We start from the raw sequence: 26972 nt of genomic DNA, 5'->3' as shown, positions 1-26972 counted from the left end.
CCAAATATTGGTTCAGCTATTCAATGCACGGTTTGTACAATTTGATGTCGACAAACGTACCCTATAACGGTCAGAAAGCTGGCCACCATGCAAGCTGGGACGTGAGAAATCGTCTTTGGCGACACGTTCAGGAGATTATACTGAGTATATAGCATATTGTGTCTTTCTTTATCTTTATTTTTTTAAGTCAAATCACCTAATTTGTAGCCTTCTCGGATTAAAAATGTAGAAAGTTTCATATATATATATATATATATATGTGTAGACATTTCCATGCATAAGTATTATGTAATTTCTCGATCCTTTGAAATCCTGCGAAATCCAGTTATAGGCTCAAAGATAAATACCAGCAATGTACACCATGCCAACAGTCATATATACCATGCTACCTTCAATGTACGACAGCTAACTTCAATACACCGACACAGCCCCAAGGGGCGTTTGGATTTTACTTTGATGGCCACAGTTCACTCAGAAAATGCCGCTCTTCCTGAACTTTGTGTTTCATGTCCCTGTTCCTGAAGCTGAACGCAGGCTTACTAGGGACCCTCCTGCATGGTGATCGACAATAGTAATTTGATTTTTTTTTTCTTATTTCATCTCTGTATTCTCTCACAATAATTTCTTTATCTTTCATGTGCACGGTTAGCCATGAATAATGATGAATCAATGTGTATGTTTTCTAAAGTGATTTGCTAATTTGTGCCATGCATACAGACCCAAGAAATGAAATGAAATGAAATGAAAGGTAAAACTTAAAACAAAATTTTGGTGTTTGATTCAAAATTCGCTTAACACTAACTGTAAAGGAGACACAAAAAGAGAAATTCCTAACTTGCTCGTCATGGATTGTTTTATACAGAAAACGTCAATACCCATAAGAGTGGGTTATCACTTTCAGGCAAGAGCATTATTAGAAAAGCAGCAAGTCTCCCCTAAGAGATATAAAAGCTACAAATGCTGTAAAAGATACATCGACGTGCATGGTACGACAATTATTATGTTCATGTCAACAGTTAAATGTATTACTAGTACACGAAAATGCATTGTCTTCTTTCGTACTGAATAGTGCGAAAAAATGAGGCTAAAGAAATACCAATTCCAGATTGAGAATAATGCGAGGTAAAAAAGAGTGAAAACATCTCATTGTCTCAAAAACAAGAAAAAATAAGTCATTGATTTATTGAATTTGTATAATCTACAAACCTTGCTCTGTCAAACACAACCCTAAACAGGTCGGGAGATATCACATTTTGCATGTTCTAGCTTGACAGCATCATGTACTTGAGCAGCAGAGATATAAGCAGGTGATAAGAGTACGATGAAGGTGAGGATACATTGAGACAACGAACTCTCATCAAGATCAAGTTACCTGCTTGGAAAGTCAATTCAAATTCAACTTGAAATTAAACGTAATTTCCGATATCACAATTTTACCCGACACAATCACAAAAATCACTGCAATGCAAACATGAAGATATGAATCTATTTCATTATTTTTATCATTATTGGAAAAGAAGGACAATGAAGTCATTTCTTCTACACGTTCTAGTATAGAATTACAGTTTACAAAATGATCCTGATCTTAAGTAATAATGTAAATGGAATCAAGTAACAAACATGTTTACAGTTAGAAATCTAGAGGCGGATTAGAAAGAGGATAGAAGAACGGAATATAGTACATACATATATGCATAAAAAAGTACTGGATATTGGTATTACGAGCAAAATAATAACTATAGACGAAAGACATCTTGAAAATATTCAATTATGTATTTCTTACAAAGCAACATTATGTCTTATTATCAATATCTAAGAGAGACGAATTTCAACAAGAGCTCTTTGTACATACGAAGACTTGTGATACAGCAACAATACATGAGACGATATTGCTGTAAGCATTCTTGTATGTTGAAGTGTAGGAGATGGTTCTAGTCTTCAGGTTACTCTGGCAACATTTGATATGAGAGGGGATACATTGTGGTGAGAAGCAAAAATTTTAGAAACACTTCTTGTGAACGATACTGGGACCGTGGCACTCATACTCTTTCTTGCTAATCCACTGCTGTTTGATGGGTGCAAACGCAGCCAACACGGACCCACCCATCCAAGCAGAATGCTTCTTGGGATGAATGACTTTCACTCGAGCCGGTGGTTGCACCACGGCGCCGAGCTCGTCTTGCAGCCGTTCTTGGAGCCCACGATACATGGTCGCACCTCCAGCGAGTATGATACCGGCCAGGAGTTTCTTGCGGAGCTCGGCGTCGCAGTCCATCACGGCGTCGTAGATGACCCGGTGGATGCCGGGAGAGTCTTTGCCCAGGAGAGTGGGTTTGAAGAAGACTTCGGGAACGAGGAGTCTTTCCTTGTCAATGGTGATAGAGTGGCCGTTGGGCAGCTGAAAAGTCTCCGTGATCGTTCGCGGGTTCGCTGTCTCGCGATCGAAGTCACGAGCAACGGAGCAAAGTTTTTCCTTGATGTCTTCTACCGTCTTCATGTCTTCATACCACCGAAGGAAAAAATATACAAAAGTATATAAAAATTATAAAGATTTACATTTGCACATAAAAACAATGCACAACATAATAACTTTACTACGTATTCCAAATTGGTGCACGTAGTTATGTACATAAATTTTCAATGATTTTATAGTACTTCACATTGAATGTGATACTGGTAGATTATTTTATTATCAGCTAGAATCATACCACACTGATGGGTCAAGTATGCAGCGGAAGGAAGGAATAGATATTTTAATGATATCTAAAGCAAGTTGCTGACGTTATCCAATATATAGCATTATAAGATATTGTCTTGGAGTTATCAAGGGAGAGCATTTTGTTCTGAAATTTTCTGTCTGTTCCTAGTTTGTTTTTTTAATCTCTCCCTTTGAGTGTATACATAATAAACATCAATAATGTAACCATCTTCTGATATTGTCCTGACACTGACACCAATTTTTAGTGCCCCGGGCCAATGGTCCACCGATAATGTCGAGCCTTATATCATTATGAATATAATCTGCCCTTTGATTCGTCAGGGGCAATGAAGAACGTAAGGTGTAAAACAGTAGTACCTAATGTCTCGCAATTATATCCACGATCCTTGAGTAGTCCCAGCAGGTATTCAGAATGATGGGATCCAGCTGATGTCACGTGACGGATAGCATGACGTAGGCAGTGACCTTCGTAAATCGGTACAACGTGACCAGAACTTGCTCCGACGTCGAATACGACGCCCGTCGTTCGCCCGGCAGCGAACATTGAGGCGACTTGCTGGCTGACTGTGAAGACGGATGGGACGCCGAAAGTGTCGAACAAGCACTGAGGGCAAGAACGAAGGACAAGACGGGAGTGATACACTTTAAGAGCTAACCCATGTCTATCAAATTTTCCAGACACATTGGCCCGAATTCACGAAGGTGGTACAAATGAAATCATGGTTTAAACCATGGACAAAAAACCATGGAGCGCCAAGTGTCGCACGGAATATTTCGTTGCGAAATTGGTCATTTCGTCGACAAAATGACTGTTTCGTTAACGAAATTATCATTTCGTTGACGAAATGTTCATTTAGTTAGAAAATGTTGTCATTTCATTACAAAATAATCATTTCATCGACGAAATGACTACTTTCGTAACGAAATATTCCGTGCGACACTTGGCGCTCTATCATGGTTTTTGTCCACGGTTTAAACCATGATTTCATTTGTACCACCTTCGTGAATTCGGGCCATTAAGTTTGAGTTTGAGTTTATTCAACTTCACCGCTGCCCACTCACTTCAGCCAATGGCTGTTCTTTTGTGAGAAATAAGAGAAAAATGTAATGAGCGAGATCGGGGGAGGAAAAAGGACAGTGATAAGAAAAGGATAAGGAAGAGAAGGGAGAGGAGAAGGGGAGGAAAGCAAAGGAGGAGGAAAATCAGGAAGGTTTAATGGGCAGTGATGGGATGGGGGAGGAATGAACGAGGAAAGGAAGGAAAACGAGAAAGAAAAGAAGGAAAAGGAGGAAAGGAGGAAAAGATAGAAGGAAGGGAACATTTTGATATACAGTCAAACCTGTCTACAGTGGCCACCCAAGGGAGACGATACTGTTAACCGCTAATAGCAGGTGGCCGCTACAGACAGGGTCTATATCATGGTATTTCGCTCGGAGCGAATTTTTTTTTTCTCTTTTTTTAAGTCGACGTTTACGACAAGTGGCCACTGAAAATAGGTGACTACTGAGGCAGGTTTGACTGTATTCCGATTGATTCTAATCTGTTTTAATTCTCTAGGATGTGATAATACATAGAGTCTTTCTTATACATTGAACCAGACTTTTTACCTGTATTTATAATTATGAAGATGCAGAAGAACAAAATATTTCTTGCCATGATACCTGCATTGCCTTCTCTCTGTTGGCCTTCGGGTTGGTCGGCGACTCGGTGAGGAGGACGGGGTGGTTCTTGGCGTCGACGTTGAGCTCGTTGTCGAAAATGTGATGAAAGATCTTCTCCATGTCGTCCCAGTTGGTGACGATCCCGTCTTCGACAGGCCAAGTGAGGTTTAAGATACCTCTCTTGCTCAGAGCCTCTTCTCCAACATACGAACTCAAGTTCCCTACCGCGCTTTCAGTTACAATCTAGAAGACACATACGAGTTCGGTGGATTTTGAGAATCTTGCAATGAAATATAACAAAGATGATAAACACAAAACTTTTTGGACATTTATCATTTGACAGCAAAGTTAGGTATCATAGTCTGATATTTGGAGCAGTTACAAACGTGATCAAGGGCAGTGTACATTTCAGTCAGGATTTAGATGAATTAAGAACTTAAAATCAGATTGATTTAATCTTACATGGAAGGTTTCCCCAAACACACCTGTAGATTCACTGAATGCAGAAATATGTTTGAAAGACTCTCTGAAAGTTTGAGGAAGATTCATTCAAAAGATATCAATTTCAAAGTCACTTTTCCAGGTGTATGTCGCATTTCTCATACTCCGAAAGGGGTCGAAAGAAATAAAGTTCAAAGTTCATAGTATGCTAAACTGTATATGGGCTAAAACTCTTCAAAGCCTCATGATGTCAAATTGGTAGAAATATGCGTAAACGATGAAAACAATTCAAAATCTCATCGTGTTCTGAAGGAGCTAGTTTAAGCGGTTCTCTCTCTCTCTCTCTCTCTCTCTCTCTTGAGTCTATAATATCTTTTAACTATTGTGGAATCAAGGGAGGGGGATTAAACAAAACTATAATTATTATACACTCATGACTTCAGAACAGATTGTATAAATTTCCTCAAACTTTCACTGAGTGTTCCACTGATCTCTGCGTTCACCGAATCAGCATCTACTTAACAAAATGATTTAGGAAATCTCCCCTGCAGTCGTGGTGGTATAGAGTGTGAGGAATTGTTGGGAGTTGAAGACAGTCAGAGTCCAGACTCCCCTTACCTCTCTTCGGAGATGACCTACGACCGACGGGAAGACAGTTCGCGGATCCTCGTCACCCATCAGCCCCACGCGACATGTGAGAGACCCGACGTCGATGATCACGGGCGGTACCTCTTCGTCGGCCTGTGCCATGCTTCTTTAATTGTCTAGCTTTTAAAGACTGTATAAAAAGCCAAAGAGGATTGATCGTTTAAATTTAATATCTCATGTCTCTTAGTAATAAAAATTTGTAACATGTAGAAGACCCAAAATGAAATATTGTGCTTCCGACCTTCTTACGTACCCAAAATAGCATTATCTAAGCATCTCCATTCATGCCCACAAAGGCACGCACTCTCAGACATAAACACACAAGATACATACTCACATATGAATAATATTATGATATGCACGTGTATAAACACACTCAAGCAGTCAAGAATGAATGGAAAGAATATAACACGTGTTGTTTATAGTATGTATACTTTGCTGTACTTAATATTACCCGGTTGAATCTTAAATGTGTCTTGCAAATTCTAGTCAAACGTAGAAATCAAGAAGATGAGATCACGATACAAAGTAGATTGATGAGAGAAAGGAGAAACATGGTATTTTCAGCTCACATGCTGTATGTCTAACAAGAATTCACCAATGGAATACTGACTGAGAAGTACTTATTATTCCAAGGGCAATAGTAGCTATATCTTACCTTTGCGAATGTTGTACACTAGGAAGTTGAACTGACTGAATCTTTCCACTTTATAGAAGCTTCTGCCAGGTTAGTCTGCTTGCGATCTGCATGATTATGTTAATATCATGCATGGTATCGATACAAACTGCCTTTCCCCCATTTTATGGTTGACATTAGACGATTTGGTTCGGTCAAAGTGCAGTCAATGTTTACAGTCCTCCGTTTATAACTATCATGTGTTTGCATAACAAGATTTCATTTTTACCCTTGTCCAGAAGCGGTACAGGGTGCTTTTAAAGTCTAAATCTGTAGGTACAGATACAGGTGTATAATGTATAAAGTAATAATAACAATGAAAATAATAATAATAATAATAATAATAATAATAATAATAATAATAATAATAATAATAATTATAATAATAATAATGATAATAATAATAATGATAATAACAATAATAATAATAATAATAATAATAATAATAATAATAAACGTCAAGTAGCAACTAATGCAGAAAGAAAGTGTGGCTGTTTTTGTTCACCGCTGATCTCAGATTATAACCACTGTAATGTTTATCAAGCAGCTCTTTGTAGTTCAGTCTAATAGATATTCATTTAATATGATCTATCTATTGTTATATGCTTTTATATATTATTCATCTCTCAGTTCATAATTTTTCATTCGTGACAACTGTAAATTTCATGTAAGAACTCATTCTACAATAGCTTCTGGGAATCTCCTCTCTACACGCATTGCTTCTATATATGTGATAATTATGTAGATTCCTCATATTCAGCATTTTTCCATCCTTTTGTTGTTGTTGTTTTTTTTTGTAATAGAAAATTTGTTTATAGTTTACATGTAAATGTGGAATGTAGAACAATAAAACTAAGGGGAAACCCAACAAAATGTTAATTACACGTAAAATCACTGATATTATGATATGGCATTCTTAGTTAGTGTGCTTGATAATCTACCTTGTCCAATAATACCTGATTCATAATATATCAAACAATAATAAATGGCACTAATAAGACTTGGTTTACGTTTCTTATTTGTAAATGATATAGGAACTATTCATTGATGAAACATAATAATGACATCATGTCTACTATAGTATATATACAAATAATAGCACACAATACCCTGTCAAGCGTATTTATTTGGTTGTAAGAATATATTAATTCAATTCAATTCAATTCAAACTTTATTTCAACGTTCAAAAACTGAGCGTCGACAATCATGCATGATAATGATACTTTCGGTGTTCTGAACTCCCCTTTTGTAAATGGGAAACCAAGCAATTTTTTGAATAATTTACTCAGAAAGAGCAAAAGATAATAGAATGAAGGTATATAATAGTAACATTTCTTAATTACCTGTAGAATAGAATAACAGCACGTCCAGTCACGACGCCTTGAATGCAGGATAAAATTATGACGTTCAAGTCACTGATAGAGATAATGTAATTTTTGTCAGAATCTAGAGCAACTTGGATATCAACTCCACTTCAGCAATATAATCATATTTCTTGGATAGATGAATCAGATTTGAGAAGATTTTTTTCTATGCATGAATTTATGCATATATTTCCCAGAACGTCCAATGATCTTGGAGGGGGTGGGAGGGTCTATTTTCTTGGGGCATACATAACACATTTATAAAACCTCAATAGTTAATCTTTGTTCGTATATACATATCAATAGCATGCAATGTGTATTCACGTCAAGTTGATATTTCATGTTTGATTAGTGTCAGTGGTGGCACTGATCGTGGTATTTATGCTTTGCCGGATTTACAATATATATGGCGAAATCAGAACAATATAACAGCATGCGATGCGTGTAACAATATAGGCAAGCTTCATTTGAACGCCAGTCATGAATATTCATGACAGGGAAATCGACTGAAAATTTTCGCCACATATGGTAATGGTGTGTGCTGGTGCGGAGTTGGGATTGGGGGTGATTGTAGGCCATGCAAACAACTGCGTTACAAAAGAGAGCTAGAGAGAGAGAGAGAGTGTGTGTGTGTGGGGGGGGGGATGTGGGTGTGCGGCAGGATTCGGGTGAGGGGTTAGACACAGAGGCCCGAATTCACGAAGGTGGTACAAATGAAACCATGGTTTAAACCATGGACAAAAACCATGGAGCGCCAAGTGTCGCATGGAATATTTCGTTAAAAAAAATCATTCATTTCGTCAATGAAATGATTATTTTGTAACGAGATGACAACATTTTGTAACTAAATGAACATTAAGTCCACGAAATTACATTTTGTAACTAAATGAACATTACGTCCACGAAATGATAATTTCGTTAACGAAACGGTCATGTTGTCAACGAAATGACCAATTTCGTAATGAAATATTCCGTGCGACACTTGGCGCTCCATGGTTTTTGTCCATGGTTTAAACCATGGTTTCATTTGTACCACCTTCGTGAATTCGGGCCAGAATGTCTGATTTACAATTGTATTTCTGATTCATGGTAGTTTGACTTCAAGACCCTCTGCCTCATAACATTACTGTACGTAGAATCTACTGAGTTGCTTCCCAGAATATCCACGTCCTCTAACGGCGAGAGAAGTAGCAGGTCCAGCTGGATGAAACGTCGAATAATTGCCCTCGGTAAAGGCACGGGTGCCGCGGCCGTATGGCCGTCGTGGGCGGTGTGGAAAGGACTAAAGTTGGCAAAGTGTCTGGAAACCATACTAGATTCATGGAAGGGCTGACTTGTTTGGGTTTGGGTTTGGTTTGGAACAGTTTATTCAGAAAAAAAAACAAAAAAACAAAAAAACAAACAAACTTGAATTCAACAATATAAACCCACGACGAATGCAATAATCAAAATTTTAACAAAAGTATTACGCTAGTAGAAAAAAAAATTACAATACACTTTAGCAATGATATTAGAATGATGCAAAAAGATCAACAAAGCCTTCAAAGATAAAAAGCACAATCATCATATATATTACGCAGGACGTAGGAGTCTCATTTTATGCTGAGAATATTCAAGAATTAAAAAAAAAAATCGTTCATCTATTTTTGCATAAGTGCATTATGAAAGTTTGGATGAAATAAAAGATTTATTGGGAAAGAGTAGGTATGTGCTTGCGTATATCAAAGAGGAAGAAGGGAGAGAGAGAGAGAGAGAAGGGGGGCTAGGGAACTTATATTGATTCTACAGACTTTTAGAAGAAGCAAGGATTAAGTCGTGGTTTTTTTTTTTTTTTTTTTTTTAAGAGAGAAAATATAATTTAGAGGTGCGAGCAAAGTTTCACAAGCTGTCCCAGCTTCTATCATTTTTTTTTTGTCTGCCAAAAGGGAATGGAATCTCACATCTCAGAAGCATTTATAAAACGTTAAAGGGATGGTACAGTATTGGTGGAGATGAGAATTGGGCTTTTATTTTTTTTTTGTGAGATACCCGAGAAAACACTTACATTCATTTTGCTGATAATATGTGGCCCTGCACCACAAAACAAACAAAAAGTCGCCAGACATGAATTTTTAGTTAAGACCATATTCTGAAAGAGCGGACTTTAAGCTTTAAAATGATGTATAACACAAATCAAATGGACTCTCCTAACCTATCTAAATATTTGAAAGAAAGCACAAACTCAGGAAAAGTGTGAACTGAGAAAAGAGGCTCTGAAGTTCAGTGTCTATTCAAGCGCTTAATCTTTACCAAACCGTGTTGGCTGTGCGATGAATAGGACAAAAAATAGGAAGTAAACCACCAGAGTAGCAACAATGAAGGGATTATCAGATTAAACTGAAATTAAGCATGCCTCATTAACATATTCTGTCCATAATTAATGCCCACTTTCAAAGCAGTAGCACTATCCTTTCAAAAGTTATTAGCGTTGAAAGTGAAGAGTGTATGGACAAGGTTTTTCTGAATGAAAAAGGGATTCTAAAGACACACCTAATCACACTATTCTACCAAAAATGTTTGAGATAAACTGCTAAAAAAAACACACTTTCCTGCCCGTTTTATGATACCAAATTTAAGCATAATGTAAAAGAAGACTTGGTCTTTCAGAAAATATAAAAAAGTCAAGTTCGGCTAGGTTGACCCATTTCACTTATTTTCAGTCCTCACGCAAAATCAGTGTGTGCGACTTTATGTTCGTTTTGAGGTGCACGATCATGCTATCATTTTAAGAGGAATTCAAAGTTCATTTCATGAAAATCGGGTTTGGAATGACTGAAACATCCAAAAAGAAAGTAAAATAAAGCGATCGTAATAAAAGGTGGGTCCCACATTTAGAATCGCTCTGTTTTGGATATCTCAGCCATTTCAAAATCAATTTTCATCAAATAAACATTGAATTCCTCACGGAATTACATGCTCTATCATATTTCATATGAGGTTTCTCATTATCTCACCAAAAAATGTTAGAAACCTGAAATTAGGTCTCGACAAAAACTATACGATCCCTTTAATATTATTTTCAACATAAATCTGTATAGACCCAAATGTTTCGTCATAACTGTTGTGCTCGAGTTGCATGGAAGCGAAAGTACCAACACATTCCAGATATGTTTCATCATGTTCGATGATGATTTATTAAGTTTTATCAAAAATATCATCATATATTCTCTCCATCTGAGAAAAATAATGTCAAGTCATCTCTAATCAGCCTCGAGAAATGTGTATGATAGTCATGGTTCATAACATGGTTCATAACAAAAAAAAAAAAACTGTCCAGCTGAAAGTAGGCTTTTTACCTGTGTATAAATACAATAAGCTTAACTTAACTCATCGGTCGGTCGCCGTGGCTCCCTCTGGTGGCGCAAACTCGCAACAAAATCTCACACTTTAAATATAATAGCTGCTCCGACATTGGTAATATTTTCTGATAAAACAATTAGAGGTAGGCTTTTATAAACTCCTGTATAATGTCGTGCCTTTCTGGAGCCCATAGTGACATTCTACAAATTAAAGAGTTCTAGACCCATGAAAAGAAACTCGCCGTGTTTTCATTTTACATATTATTCATGTTTCATGAATGATTAAGACATGTGTTGATCTTCACAGAGTGTCTCCGAAAGTTAATCAAAAGGCGTAATGTTGCTTGTGTTTTTATGGGTGTCGTTTTTATTGTTGTAGTTAACCTTGTTTATGTTTGTCGTGTTTCTGTTCCGATAGAAGTGCGGTCTCACTGACAGGGGCGCATAGTAGTCTTCTCTTTTTTTTCAAAAGCAAGGAGTACACATTTCAATCATTAGGACTTGATAAGAAGTATCACATTGATACAAGAAACAGTGTAGGACGCCCTACAACATCATGGGATGACGTAATGTTGACGTCCGGTGACCCTGAGCATCGCTCCATATCTTCGTAAAAGAAAGCGTCTGGTATAAAGGCTATACAAATTCTGTCGATATATCCCCCCCCCCCCCCGTACCCACGCAAGTGTACTGTACATTGCAGTTTCCTGTCGTAAACAAGCCAGCGCTGTATGAAGAGTGCAGAGCGACTTATTGTACGTATAGCGCGCGGTAGATGAGACACGGCTGTGTGCTGGGCCCAATCCGCGTTTATTTTGTGGGTATTGAGTGAACGCTGTGATGGTCTCTACCTTTGTCTGCTCAAGAATAATCCGTCGAAGCTTGATACTTCCGTGACTTTTTACAGAAATGTCCTGACCACCAGTACAGCGAGCTTCTTCCCTCACGAACAGATGAAGCAGAAGTGTACCCGAGGGCATAGCTCATCGCATCGCATACTACTTAGCAGTACTTATAGCTTGATACAACTGAACAATACAATGGCTGAACTATGAGTCTGAGACTGTGATCACTTATCCTTCAAGAAACAGGTGAGACACTGTACGATATATTGAATGCCATATTGAATTGCAGATCTCTCATTCCTCTTCTGCTGTAGCAAAAAAAAAAAAAAAAAAAAAAAAAAGATGGGAGAGATACTTATATGGGTATATATGGCTCTCTGGTCGTAGGTTTGATTGTTATGATAAATTGTATATCGTGTGTGTCAATCTCGCATTCAGCCCCGCCCACTTATTGGATATGTACAAATACATTTGTACTGCCCATGTGTACGTAGGAGCCTATGTGTGCATTATAAATGCATGCAGCTATATCATATTATATTCATATATGTGCATGCATGTTAATATATTGTATCTGTGTAGTTATACTATATACTACTCCTGCTACTCGTGCTACTACTACTACTACTACACTGTACTACGACTATTTACTACTACCACATACTACTACTAGTACTACTACCGTACTACACTGTACTTATTACTACTGCTATACTACTATTACTACTACTACTAGTTTAGTCGACTACTAAGACTACTAGTCGACTACTACTACAGTTGTAGTGGTAGGCCCATCGAACTTTGTACTTTGACTACCAGACCACGCATTATACATGTTATAAAATCCCGTCAGTGTCATTCAGCGGTCCTGTATACAATGTAGGCCCTACAGCTAATATTTTGAACAACTTTCAGCCTTTATCTCGGATTGCGACCCTCTAGGCCTGCGTAGGTTGCTACAAAGTGCACTCATCAATTCAACATAATGTTGTAATAGGTTATGTGTGTGATTTGTGTAAACAGAATCACATACTCATATTATGCATCTAGATATTGTATTTATAAATCATTAATTTGGATGGTAGAAGGCTAACTATCATCTAGTCAATTCATATATTGTCATCATTGGTGATTGAGGTCCTGCATATTTCATTGGACAGGTTTATTTTGTTTTATATGTTAATTATTGAGTCTGTTTTGAGATTTAATTCATATTCATTAATTACCCAGAAGTGCCAAGTCAACCCGAAAGCCAGAGACTTAGCCTGAACCTGAAACAGATCAATGTATCAATAATAAAGTCTTAAACGTAACCTATGAGTGTCCATGCGCCTGCAATTTCATTTCTGACTACTGTTCAGATTCCTTCAATACAGCAGTAATCAACCGGAACGTTTACATTCATTTTGCTGATAATAATGATGCCAGTGATGCTCCGATATGAACACTCGTTGTATAGTCTTTTTGGAATGCATAATTATCAGGTAAGGACAAAAGACCAAAATAAAATGCGTGTGTTACTGGGATATACTCTACGTATTTAAGCCAACAATCTGCCATATCTTTTCACAGGTACGTTATTTGAAGCACGGATTTCAGCGCGCCGATCCGCTCTATGACACATTCACATAATAAGTATTTCAATTTCACTAGGAGAGACCCTAAGAGCACTGTGGTAAGGTTGAGCACCGTGAAATTTTAGGTAGTGATAAGAGCCATCGAGCTAGCCTAGGTTGAACATTTACAAGGTATCGCGTGCATAGGAGGACGAATTATAGATGTCTGATTGTAGGTATAGGGCCTATTTACTGTCGGTTGTCAGTTTTTTGTGGCTGTGGTACAATATATTGATTCCAAATTTCCAATCGAACAAACGATACTCGATCAATCTTATACAACATCAGGAACAGCATCTCTACACTAACAAAGGAGAGTCACCTTATAGGGCAGTGCTGTGAAGTGATTCTCTGAAAACACATTCCATGATCAGTTATGTCTCAATGAGGCAAGGGGCAAGGTGACGTGCAGTGTAACCCATTTGAACTTTCCGCAGTAAAAGCGCGGTCTGAAGCCGTACAGTTGCTAACGCTGCGATACCAGAGTCGATCACGATGGATGAACTCGATTACAGCTGCTTCATGATCGACAGCGGGTCGGGGCAGTGGAAGGCGGGTTTCGCCGGTGAAGAAAAACCTCGAACGTCTGTCCCCGCCGCTGCTGGAACACCAAAGCACCAGGTAAGTAGGATATCAATGCAAGTATACCTTTGACATTGTGTCGTATACTATTAAAGATGGTTACAAATGCCTTCTGACGCAGGACATTTTCGGGGTGGGATGGTGGCATGTATTATCCCATGCCAACCATGATTTGTGCCATTATGAGAATTATGATTATGATTATTATTTCATGAACGATCGCTGGCGAAGACAAGTTTGTGCAAAAGATATGCAAGAAGGGCCTATACCTAAAGCTTGCCCTTCAAGATTTCTCGATTTCAATGTTAACATATAAAATGCCACACTGTATAAGATGACGTTTTCGAGGGGAAAAACATTATTTTTGTCTAACTGAATGAAATCTGTGTTTGATATTTGTCCTTGTTTTCAATATTTCCATGGGATGTTTCACCTCAAGTGCTATGCTATTGCGACTGCGATACTTGGTCTTTCGATTTCTAGATACTGTGAAGTCTGGACTTGCATTATGATCCAAGTGCTATATTTTTCTGTCGGACCTATCATGTCATTTTTTTTTTTGAAAGCTTATCCAGCCAAGTATGATGTACTTCAGCGAGCTGCGGTATATCGGCGAGGAAGCGCTGGAGAGACGCGGGCTGCTCGACCTCGAGCACCCCGTCCAGCGCGGGGTCGTCACAAACTGGGATGACATTCAGAAGCTTGTTGGTCATATTTTCTACAGCTGGCATCGCTCTTATCCCGAAGAGCATTGCACCTTGTTCACGGAACCTCCCTTCAATCCCAAGTCACACAGGGAAAAGATGACCGAGGTAAGATATCTGTGTGGTAAAAGCCCGTGTGTCCCTTTCGCAACCTTACTAGTTCTAAAGATATCTTTCAAAAGCTGGTATATTGTCAGATTGTATGTAGCAGTAGGTAATTAAAACTTTTCCTCAGAATGATAAAACCGGAAACTTCTTTATCATGGAGAGGGACTGAGTACTGTAGATTTCAAATGAATTTATTCGGAACCCCCACCCCCCCCCCCCCCAAAAAAAAAGTCCAACCGTCATTTCCTGTACAAATGACGAGCATGTTCCCAAGTAACAAGGATTTAGTTTTTCATTTCCTTTTTTGAAAACTCTGAAATGTATACCATTACCGTAAGATTTCGTGCGCGATATTGGGGACATTATTCTTTAATCATGCAAAATTTCGTGACGTTTGGATAAAACGACCTTTGATGAACTGGAGACTCGACTCGAGTCCAAGCAACAAGATGTAACGTGACGCGACTCTTCCGTTCCTCAAAATTCTGGGTTGATCGTATCAGAATGGCCACTGTCGTTCAGAATGATTATCCCCAAAAATAACCCTACCCAATGCCTGCTCTACGAAGGCAGCTTACTTACACCCTTTAAACGTACCTTCTTTTTTTTTCATTTATCATGCCTCGACAATGTGGGTTAGCTTTTTAAGTAAAGTGTAATTATTTCAGAAATTAATCATTTTGTTTTTACATGATCAAGTATGAATGAAACATAAAAATTCAACAATATAACACATACACACAAAGAAGTTACCGGAAGGTTTATTTCTGGGATGTTGCCGTGTCTCATTCTCTCCCTGTGTTGAACTGTTTTGGTCATTTAAGTTACGTTAACTAATGCTGCTTGAATCACCTTCAAATAACACGTAAAACGACAGAACATGGGCTCCTGCTAATGCAGTCGTTATCTTTGACAAGTGTAAAGTAACGTTTTCATTCCTATGTGATTTATATCGTTTGTTTTCTTTCACACATCTGGGCTGGACAATCAGGTGATGATCGAGAAGCTTTACATGCCTGGGATCTTCTTCGCCAATGCTGCCGTCCTGGCGAGTCAACGAGATTCCCTCGTCCTCGACATCGGGGAAGGCGTGTGCCAGGTCGTCCCCATCCGCGACGGTGAGGCGATCGTCCACGCCGTCCAGCGAATGGACCTTGCAGGAATAGACTTGACCAAATACCTACAGAACCTTCTAAACAAAAAAGGGCTATCGTTTGTTACCTCAGGTACGTTCCTGAGGGAGATAATGTTCTCATGTTTCTGTTGCATGCTCACAAAAGAGTCACATCTATCGATTAATTCTCTTTAACTTGATATTTGGAAGCAAATCAAACATTCTTCGAGAGGGATTAATTGACCTGTCTTTGGGATGTTGCTGTTTCCAAACAGCGAGGGTCTGGATTTTGATGTAATGAACAGAGTAGTATGGAAAGTATTCAATGGAAAAGATGATGGTTATTTCTCAAATTGATACTTAATGATAAAGCAAGTTGATATTTCTGTCGGATTTTCTTTAAAAGAAAGTAATGAAAACGACGATTTCTTTTGCCTACTGGTTTATCTGCAGCCGAGCATGACATAGTGCGTGAAATCAAGGAAAAGGTGAGCTACGTCGCTCTCGATTTCGACCGCGAAATGAAAGTCGCAGCGAGCGCTCCAGAATCTGTCAACATTTCCTACGAGCTTCCCGATGGTCACAACATCACTGTTGGCAGCGAGCGATTCCGAGCCGCCGAAGCCCTCTTCCAGCCCAAGCTGATCGAGAGCGACCACCCGGGCATTCACGAGCTCGTCTACAGCAGCATCATGACGTGCGACGCCGACGTCCGTCCGCTGCTCTTCGGCAACGTCACCCTCGCCGGTGGCTCGACGATGATCCGCGGGTTCCCCGAGAGGTTGAAGAAGGAACTCTCAGCTCTTGCCCCACCCGGAATCAAGGTCAATGTCATCGCACCACCGAAGAGGGAGCAGTCCGCCTGGGTCGGCGGGTCAAAGTTAGCTTGCTCTATCCCCTTCCAGGACAACTGGATCTTGAGACAGGAATACCTAGAACACGGAGCGAGCCTTGTCCACAAGAAATGCCAGCTGTTCTAGTGTGCGTTGTCATGGAAACGCTGCATCGCATCAGCGAATCAAGCTGTAAAAGAAAACTTATTTCTCCAGGTTGATTCTGAGAGTGAAGCAAACATTACAGTAACTACATAGCTGTTGGAGCGCTGGTCGCAAGTATTTAACCCATGATTTATGTTACATACATAGTCATTTTACTGCATGCCAACAACGTGTGTGATGTCACAAGGAAGGTCGAAGACAACCAATCATGAAGTCAGATGGGACATGATTACGTTTTATTTCGGCTTTCCTCCAGCGGTCCCTGAGTGCATTGGAGGATGTAGGGCCTTCATGTTGTTATGAAGGCAGATTGACGCCATCCGTTCTGGAATTAACACTCTCCTTCTCTGGAGAAAAAAAAAATGAGTGTTACCCGTTTTCTGAGAAGGCCCCTAACTATGCAGAAGATTATCTTCAACTGCAGACTGGAAAGATCGACCGACGCCTTTGTATTAGACTACGGGTAGGTAGTTACGTACACCATCAAATTATAACTCTGCAAAATGTTCAGTATATAGTAAGGTAAAGGTACAAAATAGGGTGATCAATTCATCTGGACTTACTGTTTTAATTCCGAGAACGCCAATCACGTCCGAACCTGGAGCTCAATCAGCTCTTCTGATTTGAAACCGTTCTTGGAATTAAAACAGTAAGTCCAGATGAATTGATTTGATTTTGTACCTTTATTGAACGTTACCTGGATGAATCAGAACTTACGCCATTTGAATGTATAGTAAGATTAAATAAATGCCCAACATAATTGGTAGACGCTTCATAAAAATTGACCGTAAAAATGAACAACAAAGAATGATGATATAGTAGTAACCGCTTAAACTTATTAGGCTATGTTATGATAATGTCATTGCCTAGTAAGTCTTTTATTGACCTATCTGATAAATTCACTAAATATTTATTTAAGTGTTTTCCCCTTTACAAGAGTCTATGCGAATAAGACTTGAATTATTTTCATTAAATTTGTATTCTGTGTGCATAACCTGACAATGATGTCTAGAAATAAGTGGGAACGGGCTTGGAGAAATCATTACTTTTTATGTTCTTGATGTTGGTTGTTTGTGTGTGTGTGTTTTTTTTTTTTATTATTAGCACGAACACTCAGTCTGGGAGAGTTGTTTAAGTAAATAAAATCAGCACCACAACTAGACCTTATTGGTATAATGTGGTTGTGACTGATAATGTGAATTTACGTGAAAACATGAGGAACCTAAGAATTCCACAGTTCTCAATATCGGACATTTCCTACTGTCCGATTTTGATGAAACTTTTACCGTTTCGTTAAGCATCTGTGATGTTGTTGTGTAATGATACACAAAGTTATCACTACCCCCTCCCATTCCACTATGACCGGATATAATTATCTCTTCACCTCTGGCCAATCAAAGTGCGTAAATCATCTTAAAATACAATTATGTACATTATCATTGGAATGTAGTTAATCAATATAGATTAGTCTTTTATAGTTGATTACACCAATATACCTCGATTAGAATCACAGTTAAGTGATACATAACTGTTATACAAACGTGGATATGCATTGAAATGTCTTTAAACAGAAAAAAAAAAAACCAAATCTGCTTAAGCCACTCGAAGACAAAAAAAAAACAAACAATGATTTTATATCCATATTTCATATATTATTTCATACACGTGCACACAAATCTTATTCACGTATTACTTTATCTTTTTTTTTTTATTTAATCTTCTCGTAATGACATCATAACGTGTTAAGGCAGCGATGTGTCTGAAATTGAGACTAATTCAAGTGTGGGTCAACTAATGTTACCCCGCTGCGAATTTGCCAAGCAGTCAACTGCAGAACGGGATAGTCTTTTCTCTCAGGATATGTATTATGAAATCGACAAAAGAACGTACAAAACTGTAACCACATTACCAGGCTTTCAATACGAAGCAACATGCCTGGACTGTAACAGCCTATATTTATGGTATTTTTCCGCATCTGATGAGATCTTTAATGAAATAAATTTTAGTGTCATAACTTCAAACTGACTTCATGCTTTCCATTTCTTTGTGTGTAGGCCTACTTAAATCACGGAGGGAATTTCATTATACAGTATTTAGCATCAGCAAAAAAAAAAATGATAATAATAATAAATGAATGAAAAAAAAAACAGAATCTTTAAATCTGCAAGTGTTCTCGAAACTCAGTAAACTGTGGACACGGGGCGATCATTCGCGGCAAACTGTTACACACTTGAGTGACTGTCGTTGAAAATGTACCTTATAACTGAAACGTGTGGTACAAAGAATGTATTCCCTACACTGTACATCATTCTCTGTGTTTATGACTCCTACAAAACGATAACGCTGGACACAGGTAAAAGACTCGATACAACATTGTCAGGGAAAGGTGAGCGACTAGCTTGCGTATAGATACACGTAGGCCTATCTATAATACTAGTAGTAAATTTAATTAAACGCACATTCGTAAACGGAACGAATGCATGGGTGATATATCGGTACGGTTCTTTACGCTAGTTGTAACCACGAATATGGTGCAATATCCTAGCATACGTTGGTGACTGCGAATAAGGTGCTAATTTCCTGATGTGCACTGTTGCGCTGCATGCTTCACCTTCCATCGCTTTATATTTAGATCCATAAACCGCCTTATCTCGGGACAAATTCCGGCTGAAACACTTTCATTGTCAGTATTAAAGCCTATACTTGATCGTTGGTCTACTTGTATCGCACCTTAACACTCAGGGTGCTGTATAGCATTAACTCAGTTACCCGCATCTCTAAACTGTGAAGCCATGTTTATCTTTGTTTTGTTTTGTGTTGTTTTTTTTTTTTGACATCATGACCGTGTAGTTTACCTTGATGCACGCCATATCTTGCGTTCTGAAAGAGCCGTGGTCTAGGCTTATCACATACGTCTATCTGTGTCCCTTGCAGAGGAATTACCACCGTATGTCAACAAGAATTTCGAGAAGACCAAGAACGCGGCAATAATAGCAATTCTCGCTATTCCCACCATTTGTAATGCTACACAACAACAACAAGAGCGATCATTATTACTACTACTACTATCACTGCTACTACATGTACTATCCACTACTACTACATGTACTACTACTACTTCTACTACTACTTCTACTACTACTACTACTACTACTTCTACTACTACTACTGCTACTACTACTACTACTACTACTACTTCTACTACTACAGTAACTGCGACTACTACTACTACTACTACTTCTACTACTACTACTTATACTACTACTATACTCTTACTACTATTTCTACTGCTACTACTACTGCTACTACTACTACAGATGTACTACTACTACTACTACTACTACAACTACTACTAATGATAATAAGAATAGTTATAATAGTAGCAATGTATGATGATATTGATAATGATCAAAATTAGAATAAGAATAGTAATGATCTTACTGATTCTTATAAATCGTCACTATTTCTACGAATATTTTTGTCACTGCACGCTACTAAAACCAGTACTACCACAACAATTACTGACACTACTATTCTGTTCCACTGATGTTGTAATCAGTATTTACCTAAGAGATTATATATTCTCTTCGGTATTTACTCATTTGATACTACTATCTAACTTTTTTCTCTTCTGGAAATGATGAAAAACTGTTTATTTTTGCGGGTAAAGTAAACGAATCCTTACACCAATTCACTGAAATTGAAATGATTTATACCAGACCAGAGAAACCAGAGCAAAGTTAATGACGCGGTTTTGTTGTCGTTGTTGTTGTTGATTGTTGTTGTTGTTGCTGGTGCAGTTGTGTTTTTTTATTTCATCTTTAGCTTGTTAGTTTGTTTGTTTGCTTTTTATTTTTTTTTTAATAATTTAGACTTGGGACAGAACAATCTACGAAACCTCTATCCTTGAAATATTCTTTTTGTTGTTGTTGTTGTTGGAAGCATCGGCAGCTAAGACCTGAATGAGATGCATGCCATGGATGATGACGACGATGATGGGATGAACAGCGCCGTGGTCATCGACAACGGGTCAGGAATACTGAAGGCAGGGCTAGCTGGGAATGACTACCCAAGTGTAGTATTTTCGTCCGTTGTTGGCAAGCCGAAGAGACAGGTGATAATAAACAGTTGTCTCTAACTGCAGTCCCATCAAATATTGGAGTTATGGAATCACTTGTCCCAGATGTATACATATAACCTGACAATGCTGTATTATGTCAATAATCATTTCAAGGTCCTTTTTAGAGCAGTAATTATACTGAAAGACTAACCTTGGTAAATAAGACCATATTCGGTTACAGTTCGTTATTCTGAAGGTTCGGTAAATCAACTTATCCCGTTAATCCGAATATGAAAAAAGGTTCGTTTTTTCCGAAGGCTCATTGTTCCCATACAAGGTTCGATAATTTGAGAATAAAAAAAAAGGTCGTTATTCGCAAGGTTCGTTAATCAGACAGAGGTTTTCGTTTTTGGATCAACGAAAATTAGATTTTCATTTTCGGATTAACGAACTCAACCCTTATTGTCATCACCACTACAATTTAGCCATCTGCACAGTCACTCGGACCGAGTAGACGACCAGTTCGGGAGTATGTCGGGAGCGACGCCCAGAGAAGGAGAGATCTCCTGAACCTCACCTACCCCATCGACCACGGCATTATCAGTGATTGGGATGCCATGGAGACGATCTGGCGGCACACTTTCGACCACGAACTCGGCGTGGATCCCGAAGAGCTTCCCGTTCTACTCAGCGACGCTCCCCTCAACCCAAGAGACAGTCGAGCCAAAATGGCGCAGGTACCGTCTTTATTACGTCATCTCGACCTGCACATCTTAGTACACACGACCGGTGCCAAGTTTTTTAAAGTGTGTGTGTGTGTAGGGGGGAGGGGTATATTTCTGGTACTACTTCCGGGTTTTATCGGCTATTTCTGATTCCACTTCCGGGTTCAGCCGAAAGCACACAATAATCTCTTCTGAACCTTCGTTCTAATAATTCAGCCGTATAGCTGCAGTCATCAGTCCTCTCACAACTAATACACTGTTGTATAAAATCCTCTCTTTTTGTACGTGAACCTTCTCCCCTTCCATTGTCGTCTGTATAAGAGTGAACATGTGGGCATAAGTTACTAGTAAGCAGTTTACATCAGGCTTCGTTACATTATATAAACTACTCTAGTATATCCTCAGAAATCCATGCAACTACAATGACAACACAGAAATTATGACATAAAACTATAGATACATAAATCATAGAAAAACAAGATTGTTGAACTATGGATTGACCAATTTCAAGATAGAGAATATAAGAATGTCATTTTTATAGTGTAATCATTCCCATCGCATTGTAGCAATGACGGACAAATATTGAGTGAGCGCAAAAAAAAAGAAGAAAGAAAATGATGTTCGACGATCATCTGTTGGTCATTGTATAAATGAAATGATAACCATTAGCAATAAAATTCTTTGTAATCATAAATTGAAACGCACGTAATGTCATAATAAACGATAAGTTTAGTATACAACGATTCTGCGTAGTATTGATTCATGATCCCTTTATGAATTGACAAAGTTCAGGAAAGACTGAAAACATAGGCCAGTTCTGAAACCAATAACGATCTTTCACAATGTAATTATGTGCACAGGAGATTTATGACGTTAGAAAGAAGAGAGAAAGAAAGAAAGAAAGAAGAAAATAACCTTGTCCCCCTCTCAATGCTTACATCATTCTCGAATGAATGACGTCATGACAGATTCTGTTTGAGAAGTTTGGAGCGTGTGGCGTACACGTGGTCAACCAGGCCATCCTGTCTCACTACGCGATCGGTCGCACGTGTGCCATCGTGGTCGATATAGGCGACAGCGTCATGGACATCGTGCCCGTCTACGAAGGCTTCATCATCCACCAAGCCGTTCAGCGTGTTCACTTCGGTGGACGAGATCTGACGAATTACCTGATGAATCTTCTTAACCAGGGAGATTATTCGTTCTCGACTTCGGGTATGAGATACATATGATCTCGTTGTCTTTATGACTTTATCATTTAGGATTGCCAATAACTATGCATCGATAAAAAAATAGAATAGGTACGTCCAACTTCACACGTGCTTCTTTTTTTTTAAACGCTGGTGAGGTGGTATTTCCTTTGTAAAGCGCATAAAAAAGTTGGGTGGAGCAGTGACAGAATTATTTTTTAAATGATGCAGACGTAAATTGTAGTTTTCGTTTAAGACACGGTTACGATTATTCTGATTTACCTCAATTAGAATCGGAAGGTAACATATTATCTAGTTGTCAGATGCGGAAAGGAATAGCATCATTTGCGTGAGTGGTATAGCCATTCCATTTTGAACTATTGGGAAAGGGGGGTGATGAAGGTTTGCGCGTGACGTCATAATTATGCCATGAATGAAATTTGCATGATTAAGGAGCAAAAGCAGAAAGAAGGTCACGTGTTTCTCTCGTTTCCCTCACACACAAACAGGCGAGTGGGAGATTGTCAAGGAGATGAAAGAAAGTTTTGGCTACGTCGCTCTGGATTTCGAAGACGAATTGGTTACCTCTTCCAGCTCAACTTCGATTGAGAGAAATCATGCCCTTCCGAACGGCGACAGCGTCACCGTGGGCAAGGAGCGATTCCTCGCCAACGAGTCGCTCTTCCAACCGCGACTTGCTGGACTCGACCACCCGGGCATCCACGAACTCGTAAAGCGCAGCATTAGCAAGTGTGATATCGATCTCCGCAGGGATCTCTGCTGCAACATCGTCCTCTCCGGAGGCGCCTCCTTGACGGAAGGGTTGTCGGAGCGACTCCGGCAGGAGATATCCGCCATGGTGTCTCCTAAAATGAGAGTGCGAGTGGTGTCCCCACCCGAAAGAGGAATATCCACCTGGATTGGCGGTTCTATTCTCGCCTCTCTATCGACATTCGAAAAGATGTGGGTCACGAAGAGAGACTACGAGGAATACGGACCGAACAGTATCCACATGAAATGTGCCAATTAGTGCATGTTGAAAACTGAGCAATTCAAGTACAGTTTTGGAAAGGAGGCGGATGTAACTTGAGAAACTCAGGGTTCGTCAAATTAAAATATCAATGCATTATTTTTTGTATGTAAAGAATCATCTGTTGGCGTATATTTCTCTGAATCAGTAGATTATTTGTGTCTGTTTCTTACCCTTAACCCAGTAATGATGTGAGAAGACGGAGGAGAAAGGGGAGGACAGAACTTCTGCCATCTGCCAACATTATAGATGGTAGAATTGTGTATCTTTTTCAGAGATGGTATCTGTGCGATACTGCAATTGTAGCAGTAAAACAAGGATGGTCAAGAGTAATGAACAAAATGGAAGTTTAGAATGATCTCTTTCAAAGCTGCCCTAATTCTATACAAAATTTATGACATCTAGTTAGTATCTCAAGGTATTCTTTATATGAATAATTAAATGACTGAGCTTCAACCAACCTTAAAATTGTAGAGGACAAGCTTTCGTCCTCTCCTGAGGACTTCCCAAGCCTTATGCAGTGTTGTCTTGCTGGCGCCGTTGCCTGTCTTTATCAATCACTGGACCATAATTATATTGGTGAAAGGGTATAGCCCGAGTCTCTGTTGAGAGCTGGATTGACCCTTCTGATCCAAAGTGCTTCCTTTATTTTTCTTTTTAACCAGTTGCTTTCAAAGTCAATGATTCTTTATATGGTAAAGGCAAATACAGCTCGTTGGAAATATATGAAACTATGCCAAACAAAACTTGATGCGGAGAATGACTGAGAGAGAGAGAGAACGAAAAAAAAAATGCAATATAATTCTAATTTTACGTTAGCCAATTATCATAGTGATCGCGGTAGATAAAGAAATGTTAATACATTCTAAGTAAACAGGTGTATCAGAATATACGAAGTCTCTTCTGTAAACTGTTCACTGATCAGGCGGTCTTATTGGACGATGAATGATCACACTATCCGTGATTGGGCAGCTTATGATGGCCTACGTTACAATTGCATGATGGGACGGTGTATGGTTGAACGGCGTATGATCGGATGTTGTATAATCAGACTGTGTATTTATCATGAAGGAGGATGCATATAATCCTTTGTTTGTTTGTTTTTTGTTTGTTTGGTTGTTTGTTTGTTTTTTGGTGCCCTGTGGTGCCAAATAGAAATTAACCCTTTTGTACATGTTTAATCAATAAAAATAATAATGTATGGTGCATCTTCATGGGCGTTAGAAGTAACTTGATGGCGGCAGCAATATCGATGCATGTCCTGGGTCAGGCATATAAGCACGCCTCATGTAACTCAAGATTATTAAACATAATAGAAATACTGAAATAAAGATTTTTAAAAAGAAATATGAAATAAACTGAAAAAAAAATAATCTCTTATACTTTGTATGATTGCGTATTAGCCTTTTGTAGAGAGAAATTTAGAAATAGAAATCAAAAGCAGAAAGTCAAATATCAAAAAAAAAATCCAAGCAGTGAGAGAGACAGACGAAAAGTATGAAGAGATGCAGAGAGATATTACCTCACTATGTTGCAATACATGTATTTTTTTATAATTATAAGTGGCATACCAACAGCTTATGTGTGTGTGCGTTTGTGAGTGTGTGTGTGTGTGTTCCTCTCTGTTTGATGTATTTGCCTCTTCTTTATCTTTCTTTTTACAAAATTCTTTCCATTTGTAATGTTGGCAATGTGGAATTTATGTTGTCATAATGAAATTTGTATTATTTTGCAATTAACTAATTTGTATATGATCATTGCTCATATGAAAAAGAAAGAAAAATAAAAAAAATGGCAAAAACAAACAAGTGTGTGTGTGCGTGTGTGTGGTTGGTTGTTTGTTTTGTTTGTTTTGTTTTGTTTTTCTGGCAGTGGACTATCACAGGCAGTTGAGCTGAATGAAGTTAGTCCAAATCGTAATCGTGCGAGAAAGCGAAACGACAATGAAACGAAAGAAAGAGAAATACAATGTATTTATTATGCACTTGAGGCACTTGAGGGTATAGAAATACCCTGCAATTATATCATGGCCACAGTTCGGTAGGAGTCACACTCTGTTGTAGTCTGTAGGCAAAGATTAATCAACGGAAGTACTGCAGAGGAAAACAACATCAAAAGAAACACAGAACAATCCCAAGGTTATAAGTATATTGTTCTATACATGAATGCACAAGGATAGTGGTGATTGAACCATGTACATGACATTGTGATGTATCGTTGCCAGTGTGTCTGGACAGAGTTGGACCGATTTAATTGTTCACAATCATGCATACAGGCAAGGATAGTAAACTGCGGAAGAATAAGCTGTTTTTGGCACAAAATACAATGTATGGCGTAGCGCGTGTACTTTACCAAGCCACCCGACAGTGTATGCACTATAGGGTTCATCAACTGGAGTGTAAGCTGCAGATATTTCGCCATTATTATCGGAATACCATCGGAACACACTGTTCTAGTGTGTAGAACAAGTAGTGCATACTGCAGACCTTTTCATTTAGAGAACTAGCAATGTAAACACTAGTTTTTGTTGTCAGTACTGGTTATAATCCGTGATAAACATATACACTGTAGTTAGAGCCTACAAAACAATAGGACCTACTACTATCACTACTACTACTACTACTACTGCTACTATACTACTATCACTGCTACTACTACTACTACTACTACTACTACTACTACTACCACTACTACTACTACGACTACTACTACTACTACTACTACTACTACTACTGCAGTGGCGGATCCAGAGGGGGGCACCGGACGCGCGTCTTCTCTTTATTTTTATTTTGTTTTTGGTTAAAACACAAGAAATAAAGATAACAAAAAAAAAATGGGGGAGGGGACGTGCGCTCCCCCCCCCCCCCTCTCCTTTGAATAAAGGCGCCTCCCCTTTACGGAATTCCTGGATCCGCCCCTGCTACTACTACTACTACTACTACTACTACTACTACTACTAGTATTACTCACACACTATTACTACTACTACGAATAATAATACATATAACAATAGATAGTGATAATTATGACAATGATGATATTACATGACCTGTCAGCTTGACATGTAATGATAAAGATGCTCAGGAGAAGGCAATATCATTATTTTTTCTTCTTTCTAATTTTTGTGTCCTACGTCTGCAGTATACCATGTC

General features: G+C 38.7%; 3 protein-coding genes across 3 annotated transcripts; 2 read left to right on the top strand and 1 right to left on the bottom strand.

The window, feature by feature from the left end:
• Positions 1 to 1999: 1999 nt before the first annotated feature.
• On the bottom strand, positions 2000 to 5572 carry LOC140234454 (actin, cytoplasmic-like). The gene is made up of 4 exons (XM_072314499.1): positions 5441 to 5572; positions 4382 to 4624; positions 3077 to 3323; positions 2000 to 2499 (listed from the first exon to the last, which is right to left on the bottom strand). The coding sequence occupies exons 1-4, from the start codon at positions 5570 to 5572 to the stop codon at positions 2000 to 2002; spliced, it is 1122 nt and encodes a 373-aa protein (XP_072170600.1).
• An 8232-nt stretch (positions 5573 to 13804) lies between these two features.
• Positions 13805 to 16797, top strand: LOC140234453 (actin, non-muscle 6.2-like). The gene is made up of 4 exons (XM_072314498.1): positions 13805 to 13930; positions 14458 to 14703; positions 15695 to 15929; positions 16271 to 16797. Exons 1-4 carry the CDS (start codon positions 13805 to 13807, stop codon positions 16795 to 16797), a joined length of 1134 nt encoding a protein of 377 aa, XP_072170599.1.
• A 3985-nt stretch (positions 16798 to 20782) lies between these two features.
• On the top strand, positions 20783 to 23909 carry LOC140234451 (actin CyI, cytoplasmic-like). The gene is made up of 4 exons (XM_072314497.1): positions 20783 to 20929; positions 21361 to 21612; positions 22569 to 22815; positions 23300 to 23909. The coding sequence occupies exons 1-4, from the start codon at positions 20783 to 20785 to the stop codon at positions 23818 to 23820; spliced, it is 1167 nt and encodes a 388-aa protein (XP_072170598.1). The 3' UTR covers positions 23821 to 23909.
• The last annotated feature ends 3063 nt before the right edge of the window (positions 23910 to 26972 follow it).

Source organism: Diadema setosum, chromosome 10 (genome assembly GCF_964275005.1).
Source record: "Diadema setosum chromosome 10, eeDiaSeto1, whole genome shotgun sequence".
NCBI classification, from domain to species: Eukaryota; Metazoa; Echinodermata; class Echinoidea; order Diadematoida; family Diadematidae; genus Diadema; species Diadema setosum.
This window is presented reverse-complemented; position numbering and strand designations above follow the sequence as displayed.

What these genes read in the sequence shown, in the direction of transcription:
- LOC140234454 (XM_072314499.1), bottom strand. Translation starts at nt 5,572, where the DNA reads ATGGCACAGGCCGACGAAGAGGTACCGCCCGTGATCATCGACGTCGGG. An exon ending in ACAGAGAGAAGGCAATGCAG is followed by an intron (nt 3,324 to 4,381) that starts GTATCATGGCAA and finishes TCTTGCCCTCAG; the next exon opens with TGCTTGTTCGACACTTTCGG. An exon ending in ATATAATTGCGAGACATTAG is followed by an intron (nt 2,500 to 3,076) that starts GTACTACTGTTT and finishes GGTGGTATGAAG; the next exon opens with ACATGAAGACGGTAGAAGAC.
- LOC140234453 (XM_072314498.1), top strand. Translation starts at nt 13,805, where the DNA reads ATGGATGAACTCGATTACAGCTGCTTCATGATCGACAGCGGGTCGGGG. An exon ending in CTGGAACACCAAAGCACCAG is followed by an intron (nt 13,931 to 14,457) that starts GTAAGTAGGATA and finishes TTTTTTTGAAAG; the next exon opens with CTTATCCAGCCAAGTATGAT. An exon ending in GCTATCGTTTGTTACCTCAG is followed by an intron (nt 15,930 to 16,270) that starts GTACGTTCCTGA and finishes GTTTATCTGCAG; the next exon opens with CCGAGCATGACATAGTGCGT.
- LOC140234451 (XM_072314497.1), top strand. Translation starts at nt 20,783, where the DNA reads ATGCATGCCATGGATGATGACGACGATGATGGGATGAACAGCGCCGTG. An exon ending in GTCGAGCCAAAATGGCGCAG is followed by an intron (nt 21,613 to 22,568) that starts GTACCGTCTTTA and finishes ACGTCATGACAG; the next exon opens with ATTCTGTTTGAGAAGTTTGG. An exon ending in TTATTCGTTCTCGACTTCGG is followed by an intron (nt 22,816 to 23,299) that starts GTATGAGATACA and finishes ACACACAAACAG; the next exon opens with GCGAGTGGGAGATTGTCAAG.